This window comes from Carassius auratus, chromosome 8 (assembly GCF_003368295.1).
Source record: "Carassius auratus strain Wakin chromosome 8, ASM336829v1, whole genome shotgun sequence".
Taxonomy (NCBI): domain Eukaryota; kingdom Metazoa; phylum Chordata; class Actinopteri; order Cypriniformes; family Cyprinidae; genus Carassius; species Carassius auratus.
Genome location: NC_039250.1, coordinates 7416712 through 7441812, shown reverse-complemented (window position 1 = coordinate 7441812; position 25101 = coordinate 7416712). Strand labels below are relative to the sequence as shown.

At 35.3% G+C, this 25101-nt stretch overlaps 2 protein-coding genes across 3 annotated transcripts; one reads left to right on the top strand and one right to left on the bottom strand.

Moving 5' to 3' along the window:
• Positions 1-3494: 3494 nt before the first annotated feature.
• On the top strand, positions 3495-17679 carry LOC113107153 (double C2-like domain-containing protein beta). Of its 2 annotated transcripts, XM_026269442.1 has the most exons (6): positions 3495-3559; positions 3944-4000; positions 4805-4929; positions 12640-12721; positions 13452-13548; positions 15888-17679. In XM_026269442.1, the coding sequence occupies exons 1-6, from the start codon at positions 3536-3538 to the stop codon at positions 16016-16018; spliced, it is 516 nt and encodes a 171-aa protein (XP_026125227.1). In that variant the 5' UTR covers positions 3495-3535; the 3' UTR covers positions 16019-17679. The 2 variants fall into 2 exon arrangements, with proteins under 2 accessions (XP_026125227.1, XP_026125229.1); XM_026269444.1 differs by lacking the exons at positions 3495-3559; positions 3944-4000 and adding an exon at positions 12206-12428 and having other exon boundaries at positions 4809-4929.
• Positions 17680-17783: 104 nt separating this feature from the next.
• Positions 17784-24848, bottom strand: LOC113107152 (plasma protease C1 inhibitor-like). The gene is given in 11 exon segments (XM_026269441.1): positions 17784-18173; positions 18546-18768; positions 19355-19437; positions 19440-19493; positions 19575-19778; positions 19929-20072; positions 20184-20390; positions 21499-21840; positions 21918-22194; positions 24471-24519; positions 24789-24848. Coding segments are annotated over 11 exon segments (1872 nt in total). The 5' UTR covers positions 24827-24848; the 3' UTR covers positions 17784-17922.
• Between the last annotated feature and the right edge of the window lie 253 nt (positions 24849-25101).

Genomic DNA, 25101 nt, shown 5'->3' with positions numbered 1-25101 from the left:
CAGTTGTGGAGAGGGATTTTGACAACTTTTTACAATTTTAGACAATGTTGGTGAAGAAATTCGATTTATTATAGTAAAAAAAAAAAGATACATTTTCTGATTCAATTTATCCTTTTATATCCATCCAATTCATCAGTCTATCCATCATTTCTAGCAATTCATCATTCTATCTGTCTATCAATCCATTCAATCCATCCATAATTCTATGTGTCAGTCTATCCATTATTCTAGCTGTCTGTCCATCTGTCAATCCATCCATCCATCCATAATTTCTATTGGTCAGTCTATCCATCATTCTAGCTGTCTGTCCGTCCATCCATCCATCATCCATCCATCCATCCATCATTCTATCAGTCATTCTAGCCATCCCTCCATCCATCCATCATTTGTTGGTCAATCCATCCATCCAGCCATCCATCCATTTCTATCAGTCAATCGATCCATCATTCTGTCATTCTAGCTATTTATCCATCAATTGATCTATCAGTGCATCCTTCATCATTCTATCAGTCAATCTATCCATCATTCTAGCATTTTCTTTCCATCAGTCCATCATCATTCTATCGGTCGTCAATCGATCCATCATTCTGTCATTTTTAACTATCCATCCATAATTTTTTCCATCATCCATCTGTCCATGATCATTCTATTGGTCAATCTATTCCTTAATTATAATTCTAGCTATCCATCCATCATTCTTTCCATCCATCCATCTGTCCATCCATTTTTCTATCAGTCAATCTAACCATCATTCTGTCATTCTAGCTAATCATCTATTGTTATAGCTATCAAACCAACAATCCATCCATCAATCTATTGGTCAATCTGTCCATCCATCCATCCATCCATTCATCCATCATTCTGTTGGTCAATTTATCCATCATTCTAGCTATACGTCCATCCCTCCATCGTTCGTCTGGTCTATCTATCCATCACTCTGTTGGTCCATCTATCTATGCTTCCATCCATCCATCGTCCTATAGGTCAATCTTTCCATTTTCTGTCATTCTAGCTATCCATCCATCCAAATCTAAATATTGAGCGGTCAAATTCTGCAGAAATTGAGAAATATGGAGATTTTTTTGTGAAATACTATGGTTCTGGGTGGGTCTGGACATCACTGGACATCACAGTTCAGTACTGAATAGACACTGAATAGTACCTGTCTTTCAGATGTCCTGCATGCCAGTGACATCCATATGCATGCAAACTCTCAACATAATCACTGTGACTGACAATAACAAGGAAAGCTCAACCCCACGAGTATTAAATAGCAGCTTCAGGAAGAACGGTTCCCAGGACAGGTTACAGGAAGTGGAGAGCACCTGTTATCCACCTCCACAGGAGTGTGTGTGCAGTGCATACAGTAAGTTTATGTGAGCATGCACCTGGCTGGAAGGAATGACTAATCGAGCCCTAGACGGAAGTGAGAAGCCAACTGTATCATGATGTCAGTGTCATCTGCTTACGTGCAGCCTCTCGCACTCTCGCTCTTTGACACCCGCATCTGTCATCCTGGGCACTTTGCTTAAATTCCTCTTTTCTCATTCTGGTTGCTGTTGTTGTTTTGTTCCCTTAATCTCCCTCTTTCTCAGAGTCAATACTAGAGATTGACCGATAAAAGGATTTGCAGGTTCCAATAACTTAGTTGGGAAAAAAGTAAATTAACCCATAATTTTTAAAATTGCTGTATTGATAAAAAAAGTATATGGCATATTTATAATATTTTAATTTGTATTCATCTATAATATATTAAAATATAAATATTATGGTTGAACTTTATTTTACAGTACGTGTACTAACATGTACTTATAGTGTACTTACAGTGTATTTATCTAAGAAAGTTCTGGTAATACAAGGTAACTACATGGGGTAAGGTTAGGTTTAGGGGTAGGTTCAGGGTTAGTACCTAGTTATTACATAGTTATTGTAATTACTATAATAAGTACATAGTATGTACAGTACAGTACATGAGGAACAGGACTGTAAAATAAAGTGCTACCAATATTATTATTAAAAAAAAACTGAACTTTACCTTTATGCAGCTGAGCAACCAATTATTCTGATTTAAGTCTCTCATCATATTTCATAATGTCATCCATAGAGGATTAGGGACACAAACACTGTGAAAGAGGATCGTTTCAAGTCAGACATGAATGAGATTTATGATGCGGTTCAGTGAGTCAGATGTTAATTCAGTATGCATTCTGGCAGATTCAGTGAATTATTTGTTTGAATGATTCAAAAATATTACTTTGCAGTTGTCTTTTGACTCATTAAAGTTGACTCATTTATTAAAAGAACTGGCTCAGAAGTGTCAATTCAGTAGTCAAATATAATTAATCAACTAGACTCTTATGAATTATTTGTTCATGAATCAGACTTCAGTTTTCTGTTTATTTGTTTTTACATGTGCATCCAGCAAGACAAGACAAGACAAGAGACTTATTATTTTCATGAACCATTACTTTTAAATCATTATCATTCATTTAGATTGTAAATTATCAACTTGCATAGAGTATCATTTATTTTGTCATGACACTTTAAATTTAGTAGCTCTGCCACTAAATAGTGATGCGTGAAATGCTTCAAAATGAATAGTGTGACACTTTTATACAGTAATCTAAATTTTCAGATTGGCATTCAGTTTAATTTCAGAAGTCATTTTATCCTGAATTAATTTTGTGACTGATATTTCTAAGTGGTTTTAGTCATATTCAGGTTCGTATAAAGGTGCTGTTGAACAGGATGAAGTAAACTGTGCAAAAAAACTAACATAAGTGTTCATTTTCCCAGTGTCTTGAATAAATGAATCAAAATTATGAATTTAATGATATATGTTCTTTTAAATTATTCAAAAAAATTACTCTTCAGTTGTGGAGACTTGTGACTCATTAAAGTGGATTTGTTTATTAAAAGAACTGGCTCAGAAGTGTCAATTCAAATGAATCAGAGAGACTCTTATGAACTATTAATTCATCTCAGGCTGGACTGTCAGCACTGTTTTGTTTGTACATGTGCATCCAAAAAGACGTTATAAAAGATGTTCACTTTTTTATTGTCAATGGTGATTTTTGCCATAACCATGTCTTTTAAATCATTATGATTAATTCATATTGCAAATGTCAACAATCTGATTTTAGTAATATTTGGGTGCTCACGGAGGTTTTTTTTTGAACAGGAAAACATGTTTAAAAAGTGTTAATATTTCCCTATATCTGATGGTTCCAAAAGCTTTTATCAGCACAAATGAAATGGTCAAAAACAATATCATAACTAGCCTCTAGTCAATACAACCTACTTCTCAGCTCAGAGCCTCAGCCTCTCTTGATGTATTCTTTCTTTGGCTGTGCGTGCAACACGCTTAACACGTTTTGTCTTGAGAATTGAGCTGAAGTATTTTGAGTGCCATCTTTCTCTCTGTCTTGCAGGATGTGTGTGTGTGATATGGATCGTTTAGGACGGAATGAGTTCATTGGGGAAGTCAGGGTTGGCCCTCAAGAAACTCAAGGAGGGAGAGAGCAAGAAATACAACATGGGCCTCGAGAGAATTGCACAGGTGTGTGTGTGTACTGCTATATATGGTTTATGAGGACACAAATGTGTATAATGACATGGGTACTACAATATAAACATTTCAATATAAACACTTCATGTGTCCCTGTAAAACAAAAGGGTTAAAAACATACAAAACTTTGTTTTATGAAATAAAAAAAATTGCCAGTAGTTTTCTGTAAGGGATAGGTTTAGGTGTTTGGTGATAGAAAATACATTTTGCACAGTATATAAAACCATTACACCTATGAAGAGTCCCCGCAAACCACAAATGCAAGTGTGTATATGTGTGTGTCATTGTGGCCATGTGTCCATTGGAATTTGTACTATGCATAATTTAATGTTTGGGCATTTGCTGTATATATATAACCTTTCTATGGTCTTACAGACCCGGGAGGGTAACAGCCAGGCAGTGGATCCTGGGGCTTCCGTTGCAGAAGAGGAGGTAAAGATCCGATACTTTCCATATACTTGAGACCTCTTCAAACTCCCTGTTTACTCTGAAACTGCCCTGACTGTAGAATACTCACTTTGAAAGCACAACGAGGACAAAGCCCCCATGATAAAAGGACCTCATATCTCAAAACGCCTATTAACAATAAAAAAAGCACTATCCTGAACACTTTTTCACTTTGGACTGATAAACTGTCCTGGTCAATAAGGTTATCATATTCAGTAGCTGATTATAAGGTAATTGTATTTAAAATAAATTTTAAACTTTTTATAGGATGACACTAACGAAAATCTCTAAAATTATCGTAAACATTTTGAGACAAGTCTTATCATTTTTGCCTGTACTATGTTGTATATGATGTTCTCTAACTTTAAGTATTTCTTTAATTTTAGCTAATATGTTTTGAAATTCTGAAATATATTAAATGAACAGCAAAACATCCTTTGCTCAAGGAGTTTCAAGTATATACTCACATCTTTCAAAAGATTCTTAAGCTCAGTACAGGTTGTATTTATTTGACCAAATTACAGTAAGAATATTTATATATATATATATATATATATATATATATATATATATATATATATATATATATATATATATAAAATGAAAAAAAATGTATGGAAATTTTGTTATTCCATTTGTATACAATAAAGAACAATAAAGATAGTCATGTTGTTCCTAAGGGGATGTTTAGCCTGGTTGTACCCTACTGACATATTGTTTAATGTATTATTGATGATCTGAATATTGATCAGTGGAACCAAGCCTGTCCGTCTTTCTCTGTTTCTCTAGCGTGGCCGTATCCTGGTCTCTCTGATGTACATCACAGAGAAGAGTTCTCTGATTGTGGGAATTATTCGCTGTGCTCACCTGGCCGCCATGGATTCGAATGGCTACTCAGACCCTTTTGTCAAAATGTGAGTCTCTGGTGCATTTTTTTAAGACTGAACGTTGGCAAAGTTGCTGGAATTGATAAAGAGGTGGGTGGGGGTCACATGTCCAGTATCCTCCAAGCCCCCCCAAAAAAATGGAAGCTTCTAGTCCAAACGCCTATTCATGCCAAATCAAGAGTTTTTGGCATTGCAGAAGCATAAAAAAACAGATCCCAAAAAGTTTTTTAGAAGTTTGAGAAGAGGTTTTGTGTGATTTATGGAGACTTCTACCCCACACGAGTGGATCTAATGTTGTAATCAGTACCTCAAAGCACCGATGTTGTTCAAATAGAGTTAAAGCTTATTAGCAGACGAGTACAATCCCCAGGGCATTTGAGTCGATGGTGGGCATGATTATCATTTTCACAGATTTTATTTAATTTTCACATTTATTATGATAAAAAAACACGTTTTAACACGCATAATTTAGTTTGTCCTCTCTTGAATCATTGCATAGCACCACATTATGCAAACATAAGTACATGTTATTGCAATATGACTCAATTCATTGGCTTTGCCTCCTCCTAGTTAGCATCATGGATTTCATTTCAAGGTGATTTATTTCTCTCTGCACCTCCGGTTGATCATAATTTATCCCCCTGTGGGTTCTTGCGAAGAGTAATTCAAAGCCCACCCACACAATAAAACATGAGGAGATTTTATTTAGAGGCATAGAGAATTATTGGGGCATAGAGATGGCAAGCGGAAAGTCAGAAAAAACTTGGTCGTTGTTTTTTTTTAACCTTGTTCTCTCAGCTTCAGTTTGCCGCCCGCGGTTTCCCTTCACATGTTCTTTTATCATTTGCCATACCTCTTCTTCTCAACAGTATCCATTCCTCGCTCTCTCTCTCTCCGCTCAAGTCTGAAAAAGCATGCATAAATCTCGGACCACTCTCTCTCTCTGTAGATGGGGTCCTGTTCATTCTTATCGTGAATGTATTTTGATGTGTTGTGTGATGCAGAGGAGTTTTGTTTCCGCTATCTGCTCCGAGGAGATAGGATTTCCTTGTTTATCGTGCCAGTTACAGGCACTGATGGCCTCACTGGAGCAGTGGAAATCTATTGTTAGAGAGTGGACTGCTTTTATACAGCGGGATAGACTGCTGGGAGTGTGCGTGCGCATGTGTGTGTGACAGCTGCTTTAGCGCTTGTTTAGGACTAGACTTGTCAATATAGTTTAGGATAAGGTGGAAATTTTGGCTCCAACTCTCGTGACATGTATGACAGCATGGCTTGTTTGGATGCTGGGATTTTTTCTGCATTGTGACCGCTGGACCAGATGTTATTTGGCTTTTTGTCCGCTGAGGTTGATTCCAGTTATGGCTGGATTTAGCTGGAATTTATTGAAGCAGTAAACTCATTTTATTAGACTGGATTTTCTGCATCAGTCACTCGTGTCTTTTTAATAGCAATAAAGGCTTTATTTTTAATAATTTAATGGATTCTAAAAAATAAAATGAAGCGACATAATTGGAATACACCAATAATGTAAAAGCCCAGTGTTTTCAGTGTCACCAATTAGCTAATGTAAATTATTTACATTCAAATATTAATTTATATATCAATTTTGAAAAAGGGCTAAATAGTAAGACTCAACAAAGAAGAGTAAATATTTGTATTTTTTTTTCATGTCCTATGATTTTCCAATTTAATTTTATTAATTATTTTTTGTATTTCTATTTTATGTTTCTATTTTGAAATGTCTATTTTTTTATGAAAAACAATTACAACAACAATATAACAAATGATACAGCTATAATTCAATGGATAAACTCCATGACAGCATGTTTATATACATTTTTTGTGGCTGATTTTTCTTTATTTATATTTGAAACAATTTACTTTATCAAAATCAATTATCATTCCCCCCAAAAATAAAAATAATAATATTTCAGTTTGAAATAACATCTAGAAATTTTACCATTAAACCATGTAAATAATTTTAAACTCATTTGTTTGAAAATGATGGGATATAAATTAGTTTGACATTTTAATCCATTCTAACAGACGCTTCTCAGTCAAGTATTTCACTTAATTTTGTCAAAATTCCATTTGTGTCAGTCAGCTTCTAACTCTCCCACATTGGCCCCGGGTCAGCGGACCATTGTTATTGTTGAGTGCCAGACTGGCTTAGACTGTAATAGAGGGAACATGACACTGGACACAAGTAGAGATTAACTGTAGAGGGAAACTGGGGGCCAATCAATACTGTAGTCTTTCCATAGGGGGAAGGAGAAACTAAATCTCTATATTTAGAGAAGGGCAGCTAGTGACTTTCACGTGTTTTTTTTTTTTTTTTCTGAGATGTTTTTCTCGGGCAACACACAGTGTCTGGTTTTAACCAAAGAAGCTTAGGCAGGGAAGCTTACCCACAACTCTCTATCTCTTCTCTCCTGTATGTGAATGTAATCACCATATCCAGGTTGCCAGAAGGAAATCCATTTAATCAATGTGCTAAGGCAAGGCTACAGGCATTTTCAGAGAAATTCAGGAAAGGAATCGACACATCAGCTGTGTTCGAAACATCTCAAATGTGATTAACCAAGCAAATAATTTGTAGACATAGCCTTTCCGTTCAATAAAGTTATTTTTAGAGCAATCAGTGATTAGTTAATTATCTCCAGAGGAGATTATGTGCATGCGGAGGTAAACACTTCGAAATTCAGATTATCTGATAACTGTTACACTTTAAAGAGATTTGTTTTCCTGGGTTGCAAAGATAAAAAGGCTAAATTAATGATTTAAAAGTTGATGGGCCACATTTGTGAACCATATTACTTCCAACATTTGATGCATTTACTAGCTAAACAGTATATTCAATGAGAAAGAAAGAAAAACACTTTCATCATTTAGTACTATAGTTAACTAAAACTGAAAATTAAATTGAAACCTTGAATTGGAAAAAAAAATTATATATATATATATATATATATATATATATATATATATATATATATATATATATATATATATATATATATATATCATTAATTTGGTGAAATTAGCCACAAAGGAAATATGTTTTTTTTATTTCGAAAATAAAAAGAATAGGAGGAGGAATGTATATTAAGAAAGTAAAATATAAAATATATAATTAATGTTGCAGACGCCTCTGTCAATCAGTTGCTTTTATAGTGAACAAATACGCACATGATAAACGGTAATCCAGTTGAGGCCAGCATTAAATGTCTGCTTTTTAGCAAATCAGAACATCACAAAATAATTAATATTCATGACTCAAGTACGCCTGGCACAGTTGTGCTGAGCCGCTGACAGAAAGTAAACTTCCTGAGGAGCGAAGACATGAACAACAGCAGAGAAGAAAAGCCTTCTTTGACAAACGTACGCATTTTTCTATATTCATATCATATCTGTCACAACAATGCCTTGTCTGGAAAGTTTTAGTTTTATGCTTTCAAGTACTTTCTCGCATGAGTGTGTCTGTGGAAACTAAGCATTTAAAACTAATGATATTTCTAATGTGTATTAAGAGGCTGATGAGATTTAGATGTGCCCCCACTTTTCAGATTGTGTGTGTATGTAATGATTATGAATGAGACCTTGTAGAGTTCAGCTCTATTTTCATCTGGCCCTCGGCATCACCACATAATTAGAACAGACAAGGGAATGCAGATATTATTGCACATGCTCTAATTAATGTCATTACATGGGACACAATTTCAATAGTTCTGCTTTCATCTGAACTTGTTTCAACGGCGAGACATTTAGGCTCACATTCAAATGTTTATTCAGACGCTTGGCATCGTGCACCGATTTCTTGAATGTGCATTTTTCACTAATTGCAGAAACAATTAAGTCAAAATGTAATTAGTGACTAATTCACATATACATGGATGCAGGTGCACATTAAAGTTGAAGTGTGTCATTTTCTAGATGTTAAAATACTTTCTCCAGTCTCAGTGCAGAGTCAACTACAGCAGGTTGACGCAGTGGCGTGAGTTAGAGACAGGACTGTCAGTTTGACTTATCAATGGAAGATGGAATAGAAGTATTTAGGAAAACAGTCATTATGGCATATTTACTTCATTTGTTGAGCAAACATTAATGAAGTACAGTACTGTTTTTTTTTCAATTTAAGTTAATTTATTAAAATATATTTAAATATATTACTCTTTTTATGCACTAAATTGATCAAAACTAAGACAAAAAAAAATTCAGATAAATCTTTTGAACATATTCATCAAAACTATATAAAAATATCAGTTTCCTTAAAAATCTTAAGCAGCACAACTATTTTCAACATTGATAATAAGTTGAAATGTTCTCGAGCAGCAAAGCCGCATTTCAGAATGATTTCAAAAGGATCATGTCACACTCAAGAATTATGCTAAAAAAAAAAATTTTGCCATCACAGGAATAAATAACTTTTTAAAATGTATTAAAATAAAAAAGTTACTTTATATTACTGTTTTATTTAGACTGAATAAATGCAGCCTTGGTGAGCTTATGAGACTTTCATAAAATATTATTAAACTGTTACAAAAAACAAAGCTTTGAATAGTACTGTACATTTTCGTTTTAAGTATATATATGTTGTAATTCAGTCCGGACGTACTACATCCTACAGCACACTAGATTTCAGCATTGTCGTGTGATGACTCTCTCGTGGCCTCATTGGAAAGTAAAGTGTCTATTGGATATCTGTGACTCTGGGTGGTAGCAGTAGGCTATTCATTAATTTTTTAGCTAGTATCTTAGGAATACTGTGTATTTGGACATAATGAATTTTGCATAATATAGAAGGGATGTTGGCACACATACACATTTTCAGTTGATGACACTAGGGACAGAGATTACCTTTACATTGAAAACATTGCTTTCATGGTGTACTTCTAAGTTCATGCATTTGCCCTTGGAATCAAACTCATGACCTTCAGTCTTGCTACTGTTTGAGCTACAGGAATGATAATTACATACTAATTTTATGCTGCTTGCACTAATTACAAATGACACACTTCAGCTTTAATATATGTAAATATTATGTAAAATGATTTTTTTTTCTTCTTCTTGTTTTACCATGCCTCTTATGAACTGAACTTGCTCTGTAAGAATAGAGTCCAATAGACTGGGAGTTAACATATTGAAAATGTCATTCTTATTCATCAGAATTTGCCCTCGCTACACAATGATTTCCAATACTCAAGACTGTCTCATTGAACACGTAAATATTCTGTCCATAACAAATTTCTTCTTTCATTCAGGACTGACGGTTGTCATTGTAGACAGCTATTCCAGGACGACAGTTATTCTTTTAATTACCCAGATGATGACAGTTGTCTCCTAAGGGTTAGATCTGAAGTGAACCCTGTAGTATCAAGAATGAAATTTCTTGCAGCTCTTCTTGAGAAGGACATTATGTGCCTCAAGCTTAATTTAATAGCATCTAATATTAGCATGCTTAGCATCAGTCAGTTTTGCTATTTAAACCAAAGTTTATCTGCCCTGTAACTCTTTCAAGGTCTGACAAACTGTTGATGTCTTTGTCACAACTTTCCATGAAGACATGAAGGAAACAGCTGGAACATGTCCTATGTCCCACGCCTGTCTATTCATTAGGCCTGGGGTAGGGGAACACATCCAAAAGTGTTGCAAATTTAAATGACGTCCAATTAATATCCAACACTTTTTACAGGACTTGTCAATAAAAAATTTATAGGATCACATTAAAAAGTCATTAGAAATGCAAAGTCATCCTGTCAGTGACATAAAGCTTTTCACACAGAAATAAAACATCATTAATATTCTGATTAATATCCTGACATGTACCAGCAAATCAGTCAATTAATATCTAAAGATTGGCTGATTTTATATTGAAACAGCACTCAAGCATCTACTATTAATTTCAACAGTGTGTCATTAGTCCAGTGGTTATTATCCAGTGGTAAATCATTTTTTGCACCAAATACACACTGTGCTGTTAAATGATAATCCGTCAATATTATCCACTTGACATTAAATGGAAACTGACAGCGTGATTGCAAGTGTGTTATTTCTTTTATACACCAGTTTAATAAATAAGCTTATAAGAAACTCATTTAAAGTGTCCCTATATCCCATTTTTACGGTTCCTAATATTGTTTTAGGAAACTCCTAAAATAGGATTACATGCATGCAGAATCAAGACACTTTCATTTTTTTCAAAATATGCATTTAATACCACCTTATTTTCCAGCTATTCTCAAACAATTTGTTTGAAGCAGTTTAAAGATTCAGTCTCTCTAAACCCCTCCTTTCCGTGAGCCTGCTCTGCTCTGATTGGTCAGATGGCCCGGTCTGTTGGGATTGATCTACCGTGTACAGTGCATGTCAGAAACGATACGCCTATTTCAATAGTTCTGTATTTTAAACACTTGATAGAAAATATAAACATCCATTAATTATCATACGTACAGGTTGTGATTCAGTGGAGCAGCTGGCCCAAATAAACAGGATACTGATTCATCTTTCAGCAGCAAGGGTTTTGTGAATCCCGCGTTGAACTCCCCGAGACTAGAGAGGCAGTCATCAGTAGAATGACGTGTTTGTGGATTTTGTTGGATAGTTTCTTGTTTTTGAATGTTTCAGTCAGTTGAATCACTGAAATTTAATGAATTGAGTTCAAAATTAAACAAATGGGTCACTCATAAAATTTGGTAATATATTAAAACAGCTGGATTTATGCAATTTATTATATATAATATTTTTATTATTATATATTTTCTATACAGTAATATATGATTATATTTTCTGATGTATATTATTCACAAAATGCAGTGATATTTGCCAGGAAATGTTGCATTATTTAAATTCATTTTATCTGAGAGATTCTTGTGTTCGTATTGTATGCTCTGATCATTTTCTTTTGATCCTAGCAGCAGATATTCATCAAATGACAGAGAAAAGCACCAAAAACAGCATATATCCAGACATACAGTCTAGTCATGTGTGTGTTCATCATTTTAAAGAGCTAATTTATGTTTCTGAATTGCAGTTACTTGATTAGTTTAATTATTTGAATTAATCAGCCTCCAACAACACAGATGCCCTGTGCAAATATACACCGGCACGATTCATTCATAGTGAATTTAATGTTGTTCTAAGTGTTATTAAAGTGTGTGCTGTGTAACTGCTTCGGGTACTGGGAGCAGGTTTCATAACTCATGGATCCATGTAGATGCCAATATGTCTCCTGCATCATATCCCCATGCGTTTTTTTTTTTCTTCACATATCACACGTCTCTCTCCATCTCTCTCCTTGTAGCATGTTGTGTAGGTTGAGATCTCTCATGAATAATAAATGATTCCTGGTTGGTTATCCACTGACGACTCCATGAGCCACAGATCTTCTGGATGCATCATCTGTCCTCCAACACCCTCTCAATCCATTCATTCCATCCATCCTCAATTAGAGATTATCATCTCTCCGTCTGTAATAGATTGAATGAATCACCCAGAACAACACCATCGCCAGCTCACTATACAAGGTCTCTCTCTCTATTCTCGCTCTAGAATTCGTCATGCTCTAAAATGAGCTCTTCCACCCTTGTCTGTGCTTTTTTTTCCTGCCTTGATTGTGCCGTGGATGTTTTGTGAGCATTAACCGGGCTAATGATTTGCTTTGATGTTTTAGAAGTTATAAAATTCTCACTGCAGAGCAATGATTCATTTCTGGCTCTTTCTCTTTCTCTTTATCAGTGTTTTGCGGCCTGATATGGGGAAAAAGTCCAAGTACAAAACCTCAGTGAAGAAGAAGACTCTAAACCCGGAGTTTAACGAGGTCAGCTATTCCTATTAAAGGTGTTGGTCACATGAAGCTCCACAATTAATTGAGATTATGGCTCTTGCGATTAATAAAAAAAATTGAAGATACTGAATCCTTTCTTATTAAGTCAGCTTGCACTAAATTGTCTTTTACACAATTTTTTGCTGTGGTTGAGCATCAGTCACAGACAAATGCAATGGAAAACAAAAGGCATTTAAATGAGTCTATAGACCTTAAAAGCGTAACTTTTTAATCTAAAGGAAAAATCGGAATAAAAAATCAGGGAGAAATGCGTCACAATTAGGATATTGCCACAGTCATGCAGTCCTTTAGACTAGCTATGTTCAGATCCATTCATATTCATGTGAATGTGGGCGAGCGGAAACACAGGCACAAGTGAAGAATTTCATACTTGGCTGCATAACAAAGATTGATCAACTTTGACCTGTGAATTTCTATAGTCACCGATTGATCTCAACTCAAAGTGAAGAATAAAAACTTGATTTGCAATTTGTGGGAAAGTGTTGTAGGTGGTATATATGACACATTTTATTGTATTATTGTTGTTATTTAAAAGTTATCATTTATTTAAAAGCAGAAGCCCTAGAATGTGACGGTATCCTAACATGATGTTCGTAATTTTGCATGCTCAAAGTCGAATGTGACCACACCTGGTGACCACTCATTATAAATATAGATGTTGTTTTGTCCCTCTACCAAAACTCATGTGTCATCTTGAACCCAGGAGTTTTCCTATGAAGTCCCACTTGATCAGCTAGCCAAAAAGACCCTGGAGATCTCAGTCTGGGACTACGACCTAGGCATGAGCAATGACTTCATAGGTGAGTTTTACAAGCAAAAATATGCATTTCCATTGAAGTCTTTGGTTTGAAGCATTTAACTAATCATGAAGTACACACAGTTTCAAAATTAAATTGTTAATACCTTGATTTATACGAAAAACTGTTGTTTAGTGCCTTTCCTATATTTAGTTATACATTCTGTATTTACACTGTATGCACACAACTTTGCAGCAAAATTAAGTACAAGGACAAAAAACTGATTTATAGAATATGTCTTTTATACACATTGACAGTAAGATAGTGACTTGATTTGAACATTTCTGCAGAAAGCTTTGCTGCATAGACTTCCCACGTAAATGCAAACCGAGCGGCAACTCAAATGATTGTCAGCATGCCACAGATGCTGCAGATAAAGCTCAACGTATTTTGGTGCTGCTTTAATGCTTTGTTCTTGTACAAGTGAATGTTACAACTTGCATATCTAATTTCCTGTGCAGAATAAGAAAAGAGATTTACATAGGAGTCCATTCAAAGATCTCATCATTTGCTTTTTCTCATGCCATTTCCTTCCTTGGAGCACAAAAGGAGTAGTTTAGCAAAGTGGTAGGGTTCCAGGGCTGTCAAGCTCCAAAAGAAAGAAGAAAAAAAAAAAGGGCCAAAAAGTAGTCCAGTGTGAACCATACTAAAATAGTCGTTAATTGCTGAAAGTGTCGCTCGACAGCTGTGGTCACTCTTCACTTTTAATGAAAAGCAGCTTGAACATTCTGCTATAAATATGTAACTGCTTTTGTGCTGCACAGAAGAAAAAAGATCATACAGATTTCGAAAGACATGCGAGTGAGTAAATGATGACAGAATTTTCATTTTTGGCTGAACTGTCCCTTAATGAAAAGAAACTAGAACAGAAAAGCTGTTGTTGTTTATTTATGGTTGAATGACACGAGTGCTCTGTAACGATCGGGACAGTGAGAGTAATTGATGTCAGTGTTACTGATTTAGCGGGGATGGCTGAGGAATGGATTGGGGGGATCAACAGAAGTGTAAAGACATGAAGGGATGCGAATGAATGGAGGCTTGTGAGAGACATCCAGGCATGAAGGCACACCGAGGACGCAGGTCTCGGATTGACAAGTGCAATGAAGCTTGGTATTTATTTAACTTTTTCTTGGATCTTTCCAACTCGCTTTCTTTCACCCGCTCCCTGTCTACTTCCTTTCTTTTTCTTTCATTCCCTATGGCAGGGATGTCATGCGTAGGGTTCGTTTGTCATGGCTCGCTCGTGGCCATGAGCAGGCGGTATTGATGTGAGGTGTGTGTGTGTTTGTGTAGGAGTGATCGAAGCGGGACAGAAGCTCAGTATGTGAGAGCCCTGATGAAATGAAACGCAGCTTGTGTCCACCAACATAGTCACACGCACTTAGTTGTTAGACTAGGGAGAGAGATGCTGAAGTGTCAGCTTCAGAAGACACAGTCAAATATACATATTATATACACAGATATAAGCAATATGTATGTATGCAATATAATTTACTTTTGTAATTTTAAAAAGCAGATAGCATGTGCTAGAATGTTACCGTGGGGAAACATCCAACCATAATACTTACCTCATCAATTAAATATTCATGTGCTGTTTTAGTTACGTTTTCCATTGGGAAAGTTGAACTGTCATTATAAACACAAGATTTAAAAAACGATTTATGTGTGAATATAGAAAAGCAGGTATTGAAAGAGGTTGCATGCTCATCATCTCTCTCCGCTTGGTGTTATTAACCTTATAAATATGTAAATAAGCATCTAATTACAACCCAGGGTAAATTATGAACAGTATAAAACTGAATATATTAGATAAATATAGCATGCAGTTGCCTAACACACACACACACACACACACACATACACAAAAAAAAGGAAAATACACATTTTTGGGGGGGGGGGGGGGTAAAATTTTTATTCAGCAAGGATGCATCATATTTATTCTAATAATTAGAAATAAATTCTGTTCTTTTGAACTTTCTAGTCATCAAAGAATCCTGGAAATATATTTTTTTTCACAAAGATTTATATAAAAAAAGTCAACATTGCTAATAAGAAGAAATGTTTCTTTATCACCAGCTCAGCATATTGAAAAAAGCGGTTACATTATAGCATTTAATAATTGTATGCTTTTTAATATGTTTTTGACCAAATAAATCCAGCAATGGTGAGCATAAGAGATTTCTTTCAATAAATTTTTTATAATATCTCACTAACCACAAACTTTTAAACAGTAGTGTAATTAGTCATTATGATTTATATATTTATTTATTTTGTCGTAATCATGCAGCCCTGCTATTTTTCATTCGGTATCCTATTGTTCTCTCTTTCTCTCTCTTTTTCAGGTGGTGTTGGATTGGGGATTAACGCAAAAGGAGAGAGACTGAAACACTGGTTTGAGTGTCTAAAAAACAAAGGAAAGAAAGTGGAGTACTGGCACACTCTAACACAGCAAGGAGCCCCTAGCAGTGACTAACACAGACAAGCACACACATCTTCATCCTCTGAAAAGTAATAATGATAAAGAAATGCAATAATGCTCAGTCTGAGCATGATGACGATGACGGCGACATTCAATATTAACGCGTGAGAAAAAGCATCATAATCTATTGTACAGCTTCAGATTCTTTTGTGATGAGAAAGAAGCAAGTGTGTGATCACAAGCCCAGATTGTGACGCACAAACAATCGACCCTTTTTTCTGGTCTACACGTCACTAATGTGAAATCGTACTGTGTTGTGACTATGCCACAGGAGCTCATGCCATATTATAGTGTTATTGTTTAATACATGTGAAACGTGCAATAGCATCCTGGTGTTTGTTACAGTTGGTGGTGCTTTAATTTTGCACACTATCAAAGCACAACACATCCAGCTGACTGTAAATGTGTATGTGTACCTATGTATTTATCTTTTGTGATTTGTTACGGATGAAAGTTTACAGTCTCTTCCAGCCCGACAAAAACATGATGCACAGGAAAAGCACAAGGGATGGTGGGTGAAGGAACTCTAAAGCAATGAAAGGAGCTGTCTATGGATTTAAACGTTCACTCAAGAACTGCCACCGCCTGTCACTTCGAGAAGAACCAAATGACAGTCACCTCAACACAAATGTGTGTGTGAATGCCCCTGTCTGTGTTTTGTCTTTGTACGTGTCTCTGTTGAATGTTTGTACAGTGTCCTACACAAAAAAACAAGCGCTGATGCACATTGACAGTATTTTTCGCTCTCTCTCTCTATGGCGCCCTCTACTGGTTTAGAGGCCTTACTGCCAGGACAGTGCCAGTATGGAGGGTGAATCGCCTCTGGCAGGCCTCATGCACGACTGCACGCCCCATTAGGGGTTAAATTAGCAATCAAACCAAGCCTTTGAAGGACAAACTAACCTGTCAAGTATGTCTTTGTTTCAGAACAGAAAATCTTGCTCTGTTCGCTTTGTTAAATTTGTTTTGTCATCCTGACATAAGATCTGTGAAACGATACAGATTTCTTGCCATGCGTGGGAATTTCGGCTGTAATTGTATCTGTGTGATTGCATTTATTAGCTGTTTATTAGATTCCGTAAATCAGCTACCTGAATCTACTTTTCTGAATCTGGTCTTGATCGAAGACATTTTATGCATTTAATTGCACAAAAAAATATTGTTTATCCTGTCCTTTCATGACCCCAGTGGCCATTCCTGACTTGGAGTTGTTGTTTTTTTCATATATAGTTTCTTACATTTGAGTTATCAAATGAATTGCCTAAGCGGTGTATAATTATCAAATGTTATTCTAAGCAGCTGCATGCCAAGTGAATGTCATATGCTTTGATGGACCACCGATCTGCAGTGCTTATGTTTGTCCTAATATCCATCAGTGGGCCCATCTAAGGGTATTTATTTTTGCTCAGTGAATTGGGACAATCCAGGCTACCTTTGATGAAACAGCATGGCATTTAGATAATGGACTGGCGTCACCTGCCAGCCAAGATGGGACTCCAGGGGGAGCGTTAATGAAGGAGGGGTCAAACTGAAGGAGGATTATTCAAGTCTCTCTCACGTGTCCTCGTTGACTGTCCGTGTGGAACATGTTATGTGACTGCCATCGTGTGTCGGTCTCTGTAACTGCGTGTCCGAAATAAATTGGTGAAACAGTGGCTGTGGGAAATGAGAGCGAGTTTTGTGCATTCGAGTCTTATGATCTGTCATATAGGCATCAGATTTCTGGTCATTACATGGAAAATAAATAACGAATGCATGATTTAAAGTACATCTTTAATGACTGAGATTCTGCATGCATAACATGATATTGTTACATAAATGCATTTGTTTGTGATAAAAGAATGAAAGTAGAACAGAAAGTGGCAAGACACTGATGTGATGTCTTATTATTTCTCTTTTTATGGATTGATTATTCTTCCCATGAAAAGAGGAGCGCCAGCCTCATCGCTCCACAGTATCAGAACGAAGGGCTGCAGAGCTGTAAATTGAGGGAAGGAGCGAGAAAAAGAGATGCTTGTGGCTGCAGCGGCCTCCACTCCCTTCTCCGTCAGTGAGAGAAAGGCGCTGTGACGGGCGTCTGAGATGAATGATTCAGAATCCTCCGGAAATATTCCACAGAAGTTTGGTTTTGAGAAGAGATCTGACAAACCTGAGCAGAGGTGAGGAGAATTAGGTCATGATTTACTCATGCACATTTGTTCCAAATCTGCATGCTGTTACCCCAACCCAATGGAATACAAAATGAGCCAAATTTTTCCATTGACTGCTGCTCAAAATGAGATTCATTTTCCATTCACTGCTGCCAAACATATAATAAAAGTGGTCCATATGACTCTTGCACTATATGCCAAGATATCTAAAGCCATTTCATAGCTTTGAGTGAAAAACAGGCCAAACATTTTTCCAAAATATATATATATATATATATCTTTATGTGTTCTACTGAGAAAATGGATTACAGGTTTGGAACAAGATGTGTAAATGATGCAGCATTTTGGAGTAAATGAAGTGTCTTTCTTACCCATACTCCTCAGTAAGTCCTCCAGTTGTGTGTCCACTGTCAGTTTAATTCTAGGCAGGATGACCTCAGCGATTTGGACTGGGGTTTTATTCATCTCAGAAACCATTGCTTCAATAGAATCTTTGTTTATATTGTTCTCCATCAATACAAAGTCGTCTTCTGACGTTGTGCGTGGGATCAGTATGTACAGGCTGTTTTTACCCGTAAGAGAGAACTTCCCAACCTGGAGAAATAGTTCTGCAATGTATGTGTTTGCACTTGTACAGATATTTCCAATTGCTTAAAAAATTATTCATAGGAAATAGTTTTATTTATGCAATGTGAAACTAAGGATTTTTTTAGTTTTTTCATTATATTTTATTATTTATTTAAATAACATAATTGTATTTAATATTATTCTGTTTCTTGCCAAAGCATAATTTTCTGGGAAAAGAAAAATTAATGTAATCACTGATATTTTTCCCATAATAGAGCTTAATGAGACATGAATAAAGACTAAGAGAAACTTGCCTCAGAAGTATCTAAAAATATATAACACAGTTGCACTTTTTTTATAATTTATATATATATATATATATATATATATATATATATATATATATAAAATGGTGAAACGGGGCATGGCTGATATTCTAAATAGAAAAACAATAACAATGTATTTGCCTTATACATTAAACAAGATAAACCTATATATAATATCATATCATATCATATAATGTAACTAAGTTAATTATTCTGTACCAAGTCAGTTGCACACAAATGGCACCATTTCCTAATAATGACCTTTGTGCATTTATTGCAACACTTACGTCAGCCTGTAATTTCTTGTTGTAGCCCATTTGAAGGTTATACTTGGAGCTGTAGAGAGTCTGCACTTCTATGACCTCACCTGAAACTTCATGAAGTTATCCCGTTTTTTTGTTGATTCAAAAACTGTCTTCCATTTACCTGTAAAGCACAAAGAAATACAAACACTCCATGACAAGTGTCATATAAAGGTACAGTATTTCTATATATAAAGTCACTTACCATTAAAGTAGACAGCATTTAACAAAACAAACGAGGTGGTGGGATCTATATAATCAATTAACTCAGTGATTTTGTTCATTGTCTTCTTTTTCACCCATTGATTGATGAGAATCACGTTTTGATTGCTGTCATTGGTCAGTTTCTCTGGCACGGCATCATAGAACTCCTTTGATTGGTTTACAAAAGCTTCTCCCAACTGTTGCTCTGTGGAAACAAAACTCTTCAGGCTGTGGCTATGACTGCAGTCTTAATTTAGGCAGTATCAAAAGGAAGTCCAGAATAAGTGCTTCCGATGTAATTACAGCAGTGCTGTTATTCTGACTACATATATCCTTGTGTTTTTACTGCGGCTACCTGGGGAGTAAAAGATAGCAGAGGCTATTCTCAGTGTGTCCTTTAACACTTCTTTCAGTTTCTTTGTCTCAGAATGCACGCAGGAGAATTCTAGGGGAATCCTAAGAGCACCTTCCAGCTGTTTTCTGGTCTCACTTCGAGCACCTTGGAAAGAGTGTGATGCAAAGAGAGAGAAGTAAGAGGCTCTGCAGCTCAATAAAGTACAATGTGTAGCCTTTTGGAGACTGTATGATGTTCCTCCATTATTTGTCTTACCCAATAGCAGGTTGTTAAGAGTTACAGCAATGCTGAATGGGGAGAAGATCAAGTTGGTTCGGGGTTTTGAGCCTTTAAGTTTGGCGTAGACAGAGGCGGAGAAGTCTCTGAGTGAATCCTGCAGAATTGCCTGTCCTGATCTGCTGTCCTGTTCCTCACAGTCCTCCCATGGGCCAGTGTGGCCAGAGCAGGGGTGCACAGGGGGGGCTAAGGGATAAAATAGGAGGGAAAGGTGACCCTGAAAAATAAGTCATTTCTTTCCAAAAGGATGTGATTTGAAATATAAAAAATGCAGTTTGTGTATTATCATAATTTATAACTAGTAAATTACGTAACTCTCTCATTCCAATTTACAGATAAAATATTGTTTTACAGTAGATGACCCCTGAATAAATAAAACATCTATTTAAAAAAAAAAAAAACATTTTTTTTTCTCTTATATTGTAAGAGTAAAATTAAAACAAAATGTATATATTTTTTCATATTTTCCTTATTTTATTTAGATTTTTGGTTTTATTTTATTCCTTAACTGTAGATATAATATAAAAACATTTGTTTTTATAATAATATTAAAACTTAACAGAAATTAAACATGTATTTTATTTTTCAATAACATCATTTTTTATTAAAAAAAAATAAATGTTAAATGTTAAAACAAGCTTTTATATTTGTTTTCATTATATTTTAATTTATAATACATTTCTCAGTATAATAATAATAATACTAAAACAGAATTCATGCAAACATTTAATTTTACAGATATTTTTGTATTTTAATACAATTAAATGTAAGAATAATATTAAAACAAAAAGAATATGTGTGTGACCTTGGATTACAGATTTTTCTTTTATTCCAAAAATCATTAGGATTTTAAGTAAAGATCATGTTCCATGAAGATATTTGCTATATTTCCTATTATAAATATATAAAAACCTTACTTTTGAATAGTTATATGCATTCATCTGGACAAATTTAAAGGTGATTTTCTCAATATTTAGATTTTTTTGCACCGTCAGATTCCAGATTTTAAAATAGTTCTATCTCGGCCAAATATTGTCCAGTCCTAACAAACCATACATCAATGAGAAACTTATTTATTCATTTATTCAATATATTTGTTTACATTTTATTATTATTTGTTTAGATTTATTATTCAATAGTTAAAACACAGTATTTATTTATAAAAAAAAACATATATATATATATTTTTTATATATTTTTATATATTTTATTCATTTATTTTACGAATTAAATTTGAGAATAACATTAAAACAGACAGAAAATTACATTTTAAATAAGTGTCTGAAAGGAGTACCTGCCACTTCCAGCTCCACTGACAGCATCTCAGATGTATTAGTTATGACACAGTGGTACATCCCAGCATCTTCCGCTGTGATCTGACTTATTTTAATTGCCCAGTCCTGTTCTTCAGGGCGGGTGTTCCAGAAAATCCTCTGCTGTTTCTTGTCCTTCTCTTGGTCATCTCTGTCTTTGTCGAGCTTGAGAAGCATCACACCATTTTCTGTCTCTCGTTTCCAGATGACAGGAGGTTTTTCTGTCTCTCCGGGAGAGAAAACCCTAGAAACCTTGCATGGAAGTGTCACATCATTCCCAGCTTCTTCTTTGACGACCTGCCATTCCTGAAAGGCTGGGGGCACTAAGAAAGAAGAAAAGGTTCAGTTTGGTCATTGACCTCTCAGATTAAAAGTCATCAATGCAACAAAACCTTCTAACCTTCCACACGTATTGTGAATGTTCTGCTCAACCTCATATGATCCTCTCTTTTATAGCCATCCTTAACACACTTGTACTCTCCTTCTTGGGTGGCATTTATGTTTCTGAGGTTCAGGAGTTTTCCTTTTTCCTCAAGTGTGTGCTGCTGCTTTGTGTGAGCAGACGTGAAGCTCCAGGTGTATGCGGGGTCATCCAGCACAGGGGCATCATCAGGAAGACAAGAAAGGTGAATGCTGGAGCTTTGCAGAACAGTGATGTCACAGGTAGTGAGGGCAAGCTGAAGAAAGGGGAGATTGTAAACCCACCATTAAAGTGTTGTGGTCCATTTGATATGAGTGTAGGGTGTTATACATGCTAGTCCTCTGAAGGTAGTGAGGAACAGATTTTTGTTTATTTTTTTAAATTACACTGAATGAAGTCAAGCTAGTTTGGAGCAACCTGAAGGTGAGTAAAAGACAGGAATTAATTAATTTAACTTAAGGGTGAACTGTCTACATTAGACACATCAAAAGTCGTCCTCTTGTTGTTAAAGGGTTAGTCCACCCAAAAAGGAAAATTATGTCATTAATGACCCTCATGTCGTTCCAAACCCGTAAGACCTCCGTTCATCTTTGAAACACAGTTTAAGATATTTTTAATTTAGTCCGAGAGCTCTCAGTCCCTCCATTGAAGCTGTGTGTACGGTATACTGTCCATGTCCAGAAGGGTAATAAAAACATCTTCAAAGTAGTCCATGTGACATCAGAGGGTCAGTTAGAATTTGTTGAAGCATCGAAATACATTTTGGTCCAAAAATAGCAAAAACTATTACTTTATTCAGCATTGTCTTCTCTTCCTGGTCTGTTGTGAGCGCGCGTTCAAGTGTAGTGTAATCCGGTTCGCGAACAAATCACTCGATGTAACTGGATCTTCTTGAACCAGTTCACCAAATCGAACTGAATCGTTTTAAACGGTTCGCGTCTCCAATACGCATTAATCCACAAATGACTCAAGCTGTTAACTTTTTTAATGTGGCTGACACTCCCCTGAGTTAAAACAAACCAATATCCTGGAGTAATTCATGTACTCAAAGAGTACACTCACTGAACTGCTGTAAAGGGAGAACTGAAGATGAACACCGAGCTGAGCCAGATAATGAACGAACGATTGACTCGTTCTCAAGTCAAGAACCGTTTCTGTCAGACGCGTCTGATTCGAGAACCAAGGAGCGGATGATACTGCGCATGTGTGATTCAGTGTGAAGCAGACTGACATACAGCGTGTCTGAACTGAACTGGTTATTTTGGTGATTGATTCTGAACTAATTCTGTGCTAATGTTTTGAGCGCGGCTAAACCGAAGGCTTGAATCAAGGACGATCATCGCCAATGATGTCATTACGTCGAGCTCAAAAGAACTGGTGACCATTTTCTTCAACCGGTTTATTGAATCGAACTGTCCGAAAGAAATACTGGTGATCCGAAAACCGACAAGTCAATGTTTTGTTCGTTATCTGAACTCGGTGTTCATCTTCAGTTCTCTCTTCAAAGCAGTTCAGTCAGTGTACTGTTTGAGTACATGAATTACTCCGGGATATTGGTTTATTCTAACTCAGCCACATTAAAAAAGTTAACAGCTTAAGTCATTTGTGGATTAATGCTTATTAGAGATGTGAACTGTTTTCAAACGATTTAGTTCGATTTGGTGAACTGGTTTAAGAAGATCCGGTTACATCTAATGATTCGTTCATGAACCGGATATCACTACACTGCATTGAATGTACTCACAACAGACTGATGCATTTCTTTTTAGGTGAACTAACCCTCTAAGAGTTAGTAATTTTTATCATTACTATTAAAGTTTTTATAAATAATTATACATAGTTTTATTTTTCGTTTTCAATTAAAATTGTGATTAAAATGTAAATTAGATTTATATATATATATATATATATATATATATATATATATATATATATATATATATATATATATATATATATATATATATAAAATTTCAATTTAAACTTTTTTTTAGTTTTGTCGTCTAGGCAATATAGTTTAAAAACTATATAACTATAAACTATAGGGGTTTTTTTTGGTTGTTTTAGTACATCAAGTTAAATTATGTTGGCAATTTGAGAGAGAGAGAGTTCTTTGGTTTTAGTTTAAGTTAACTCTTTTTTGCACTACGGAAGTAAACAATTTTCTTGATGTGCGAGACTTATGATCATGAAACAGAAAGAACGGGAAAACTATTTGCGCCACAAACCTTGGTTTGTGATTATGATAATACATGAAAATAATAACGATATAAAGAAATAAAATAAAAAAAAATCTACATTTGCAACATTTGGACAACGTCCAAAACGAATCGGGGCGGGGCATCTGTGTGCTGATGCGACGCGAGGCGAATGTCGTGCCGTTCCCTGCATAGACAAAAGAACTTGGTATTGAAAAATAAATAGTAAAAGTAGAGTGGTTATTCACAACTGATAAAAGTTCACTTTAATTTTTTTATTTTACTACCACAAAATATTGAGTAAATGTCCTAATTTCATGATTAATTTACTTACACCTGCACAGAGCAACAGCAGGACACGATTCATACTGTTGAATTCAATCCTGGAGAGAAAGGAAAAACAAATCTGTAAATGTATAGTCTCAACACATACATCTCATATTTAGCATAAGGGTATGTCTAAAGAAAAAACAACTCTATACTAAAAATGAAACATGAAATGCATATAATTTTTTTATTCATAGTCAGTAACCTACAATATAGCCTATAGTCCTGGTGGTGATTGCTAATATCTGCTGTGAGAGGCGAGAAATGGGAATAAAAAGTAAAATTCTTCGTAAAAATAAAACATCAGTTAAGAAAAACAACTTACGCAGTTTTAGTTCCAAGTGGAAGAAGCTTGAAGCCCATGAAACGTCTGTCTGTTTGTTCTGTCTGCTCCTCTTGCTGTTTCTTTCCCCTGCCGATTGGTAAATCATACACAGATGTTTGCTAACATCATGATTCTTTATGTACATAGATCCTTGATACAAATCTGACTGATTTACGGAAAATCACATGTCCAAAGTCTCTTTAACAGATAAAAAAATAAAACTGGGCCTCAGTAAATTTTTTAAACTTTAGTCATTTTTGTTTTAAAACAGTTAATGCATGAATTTTGTAATCTGTTGTTAATTTAATTAACT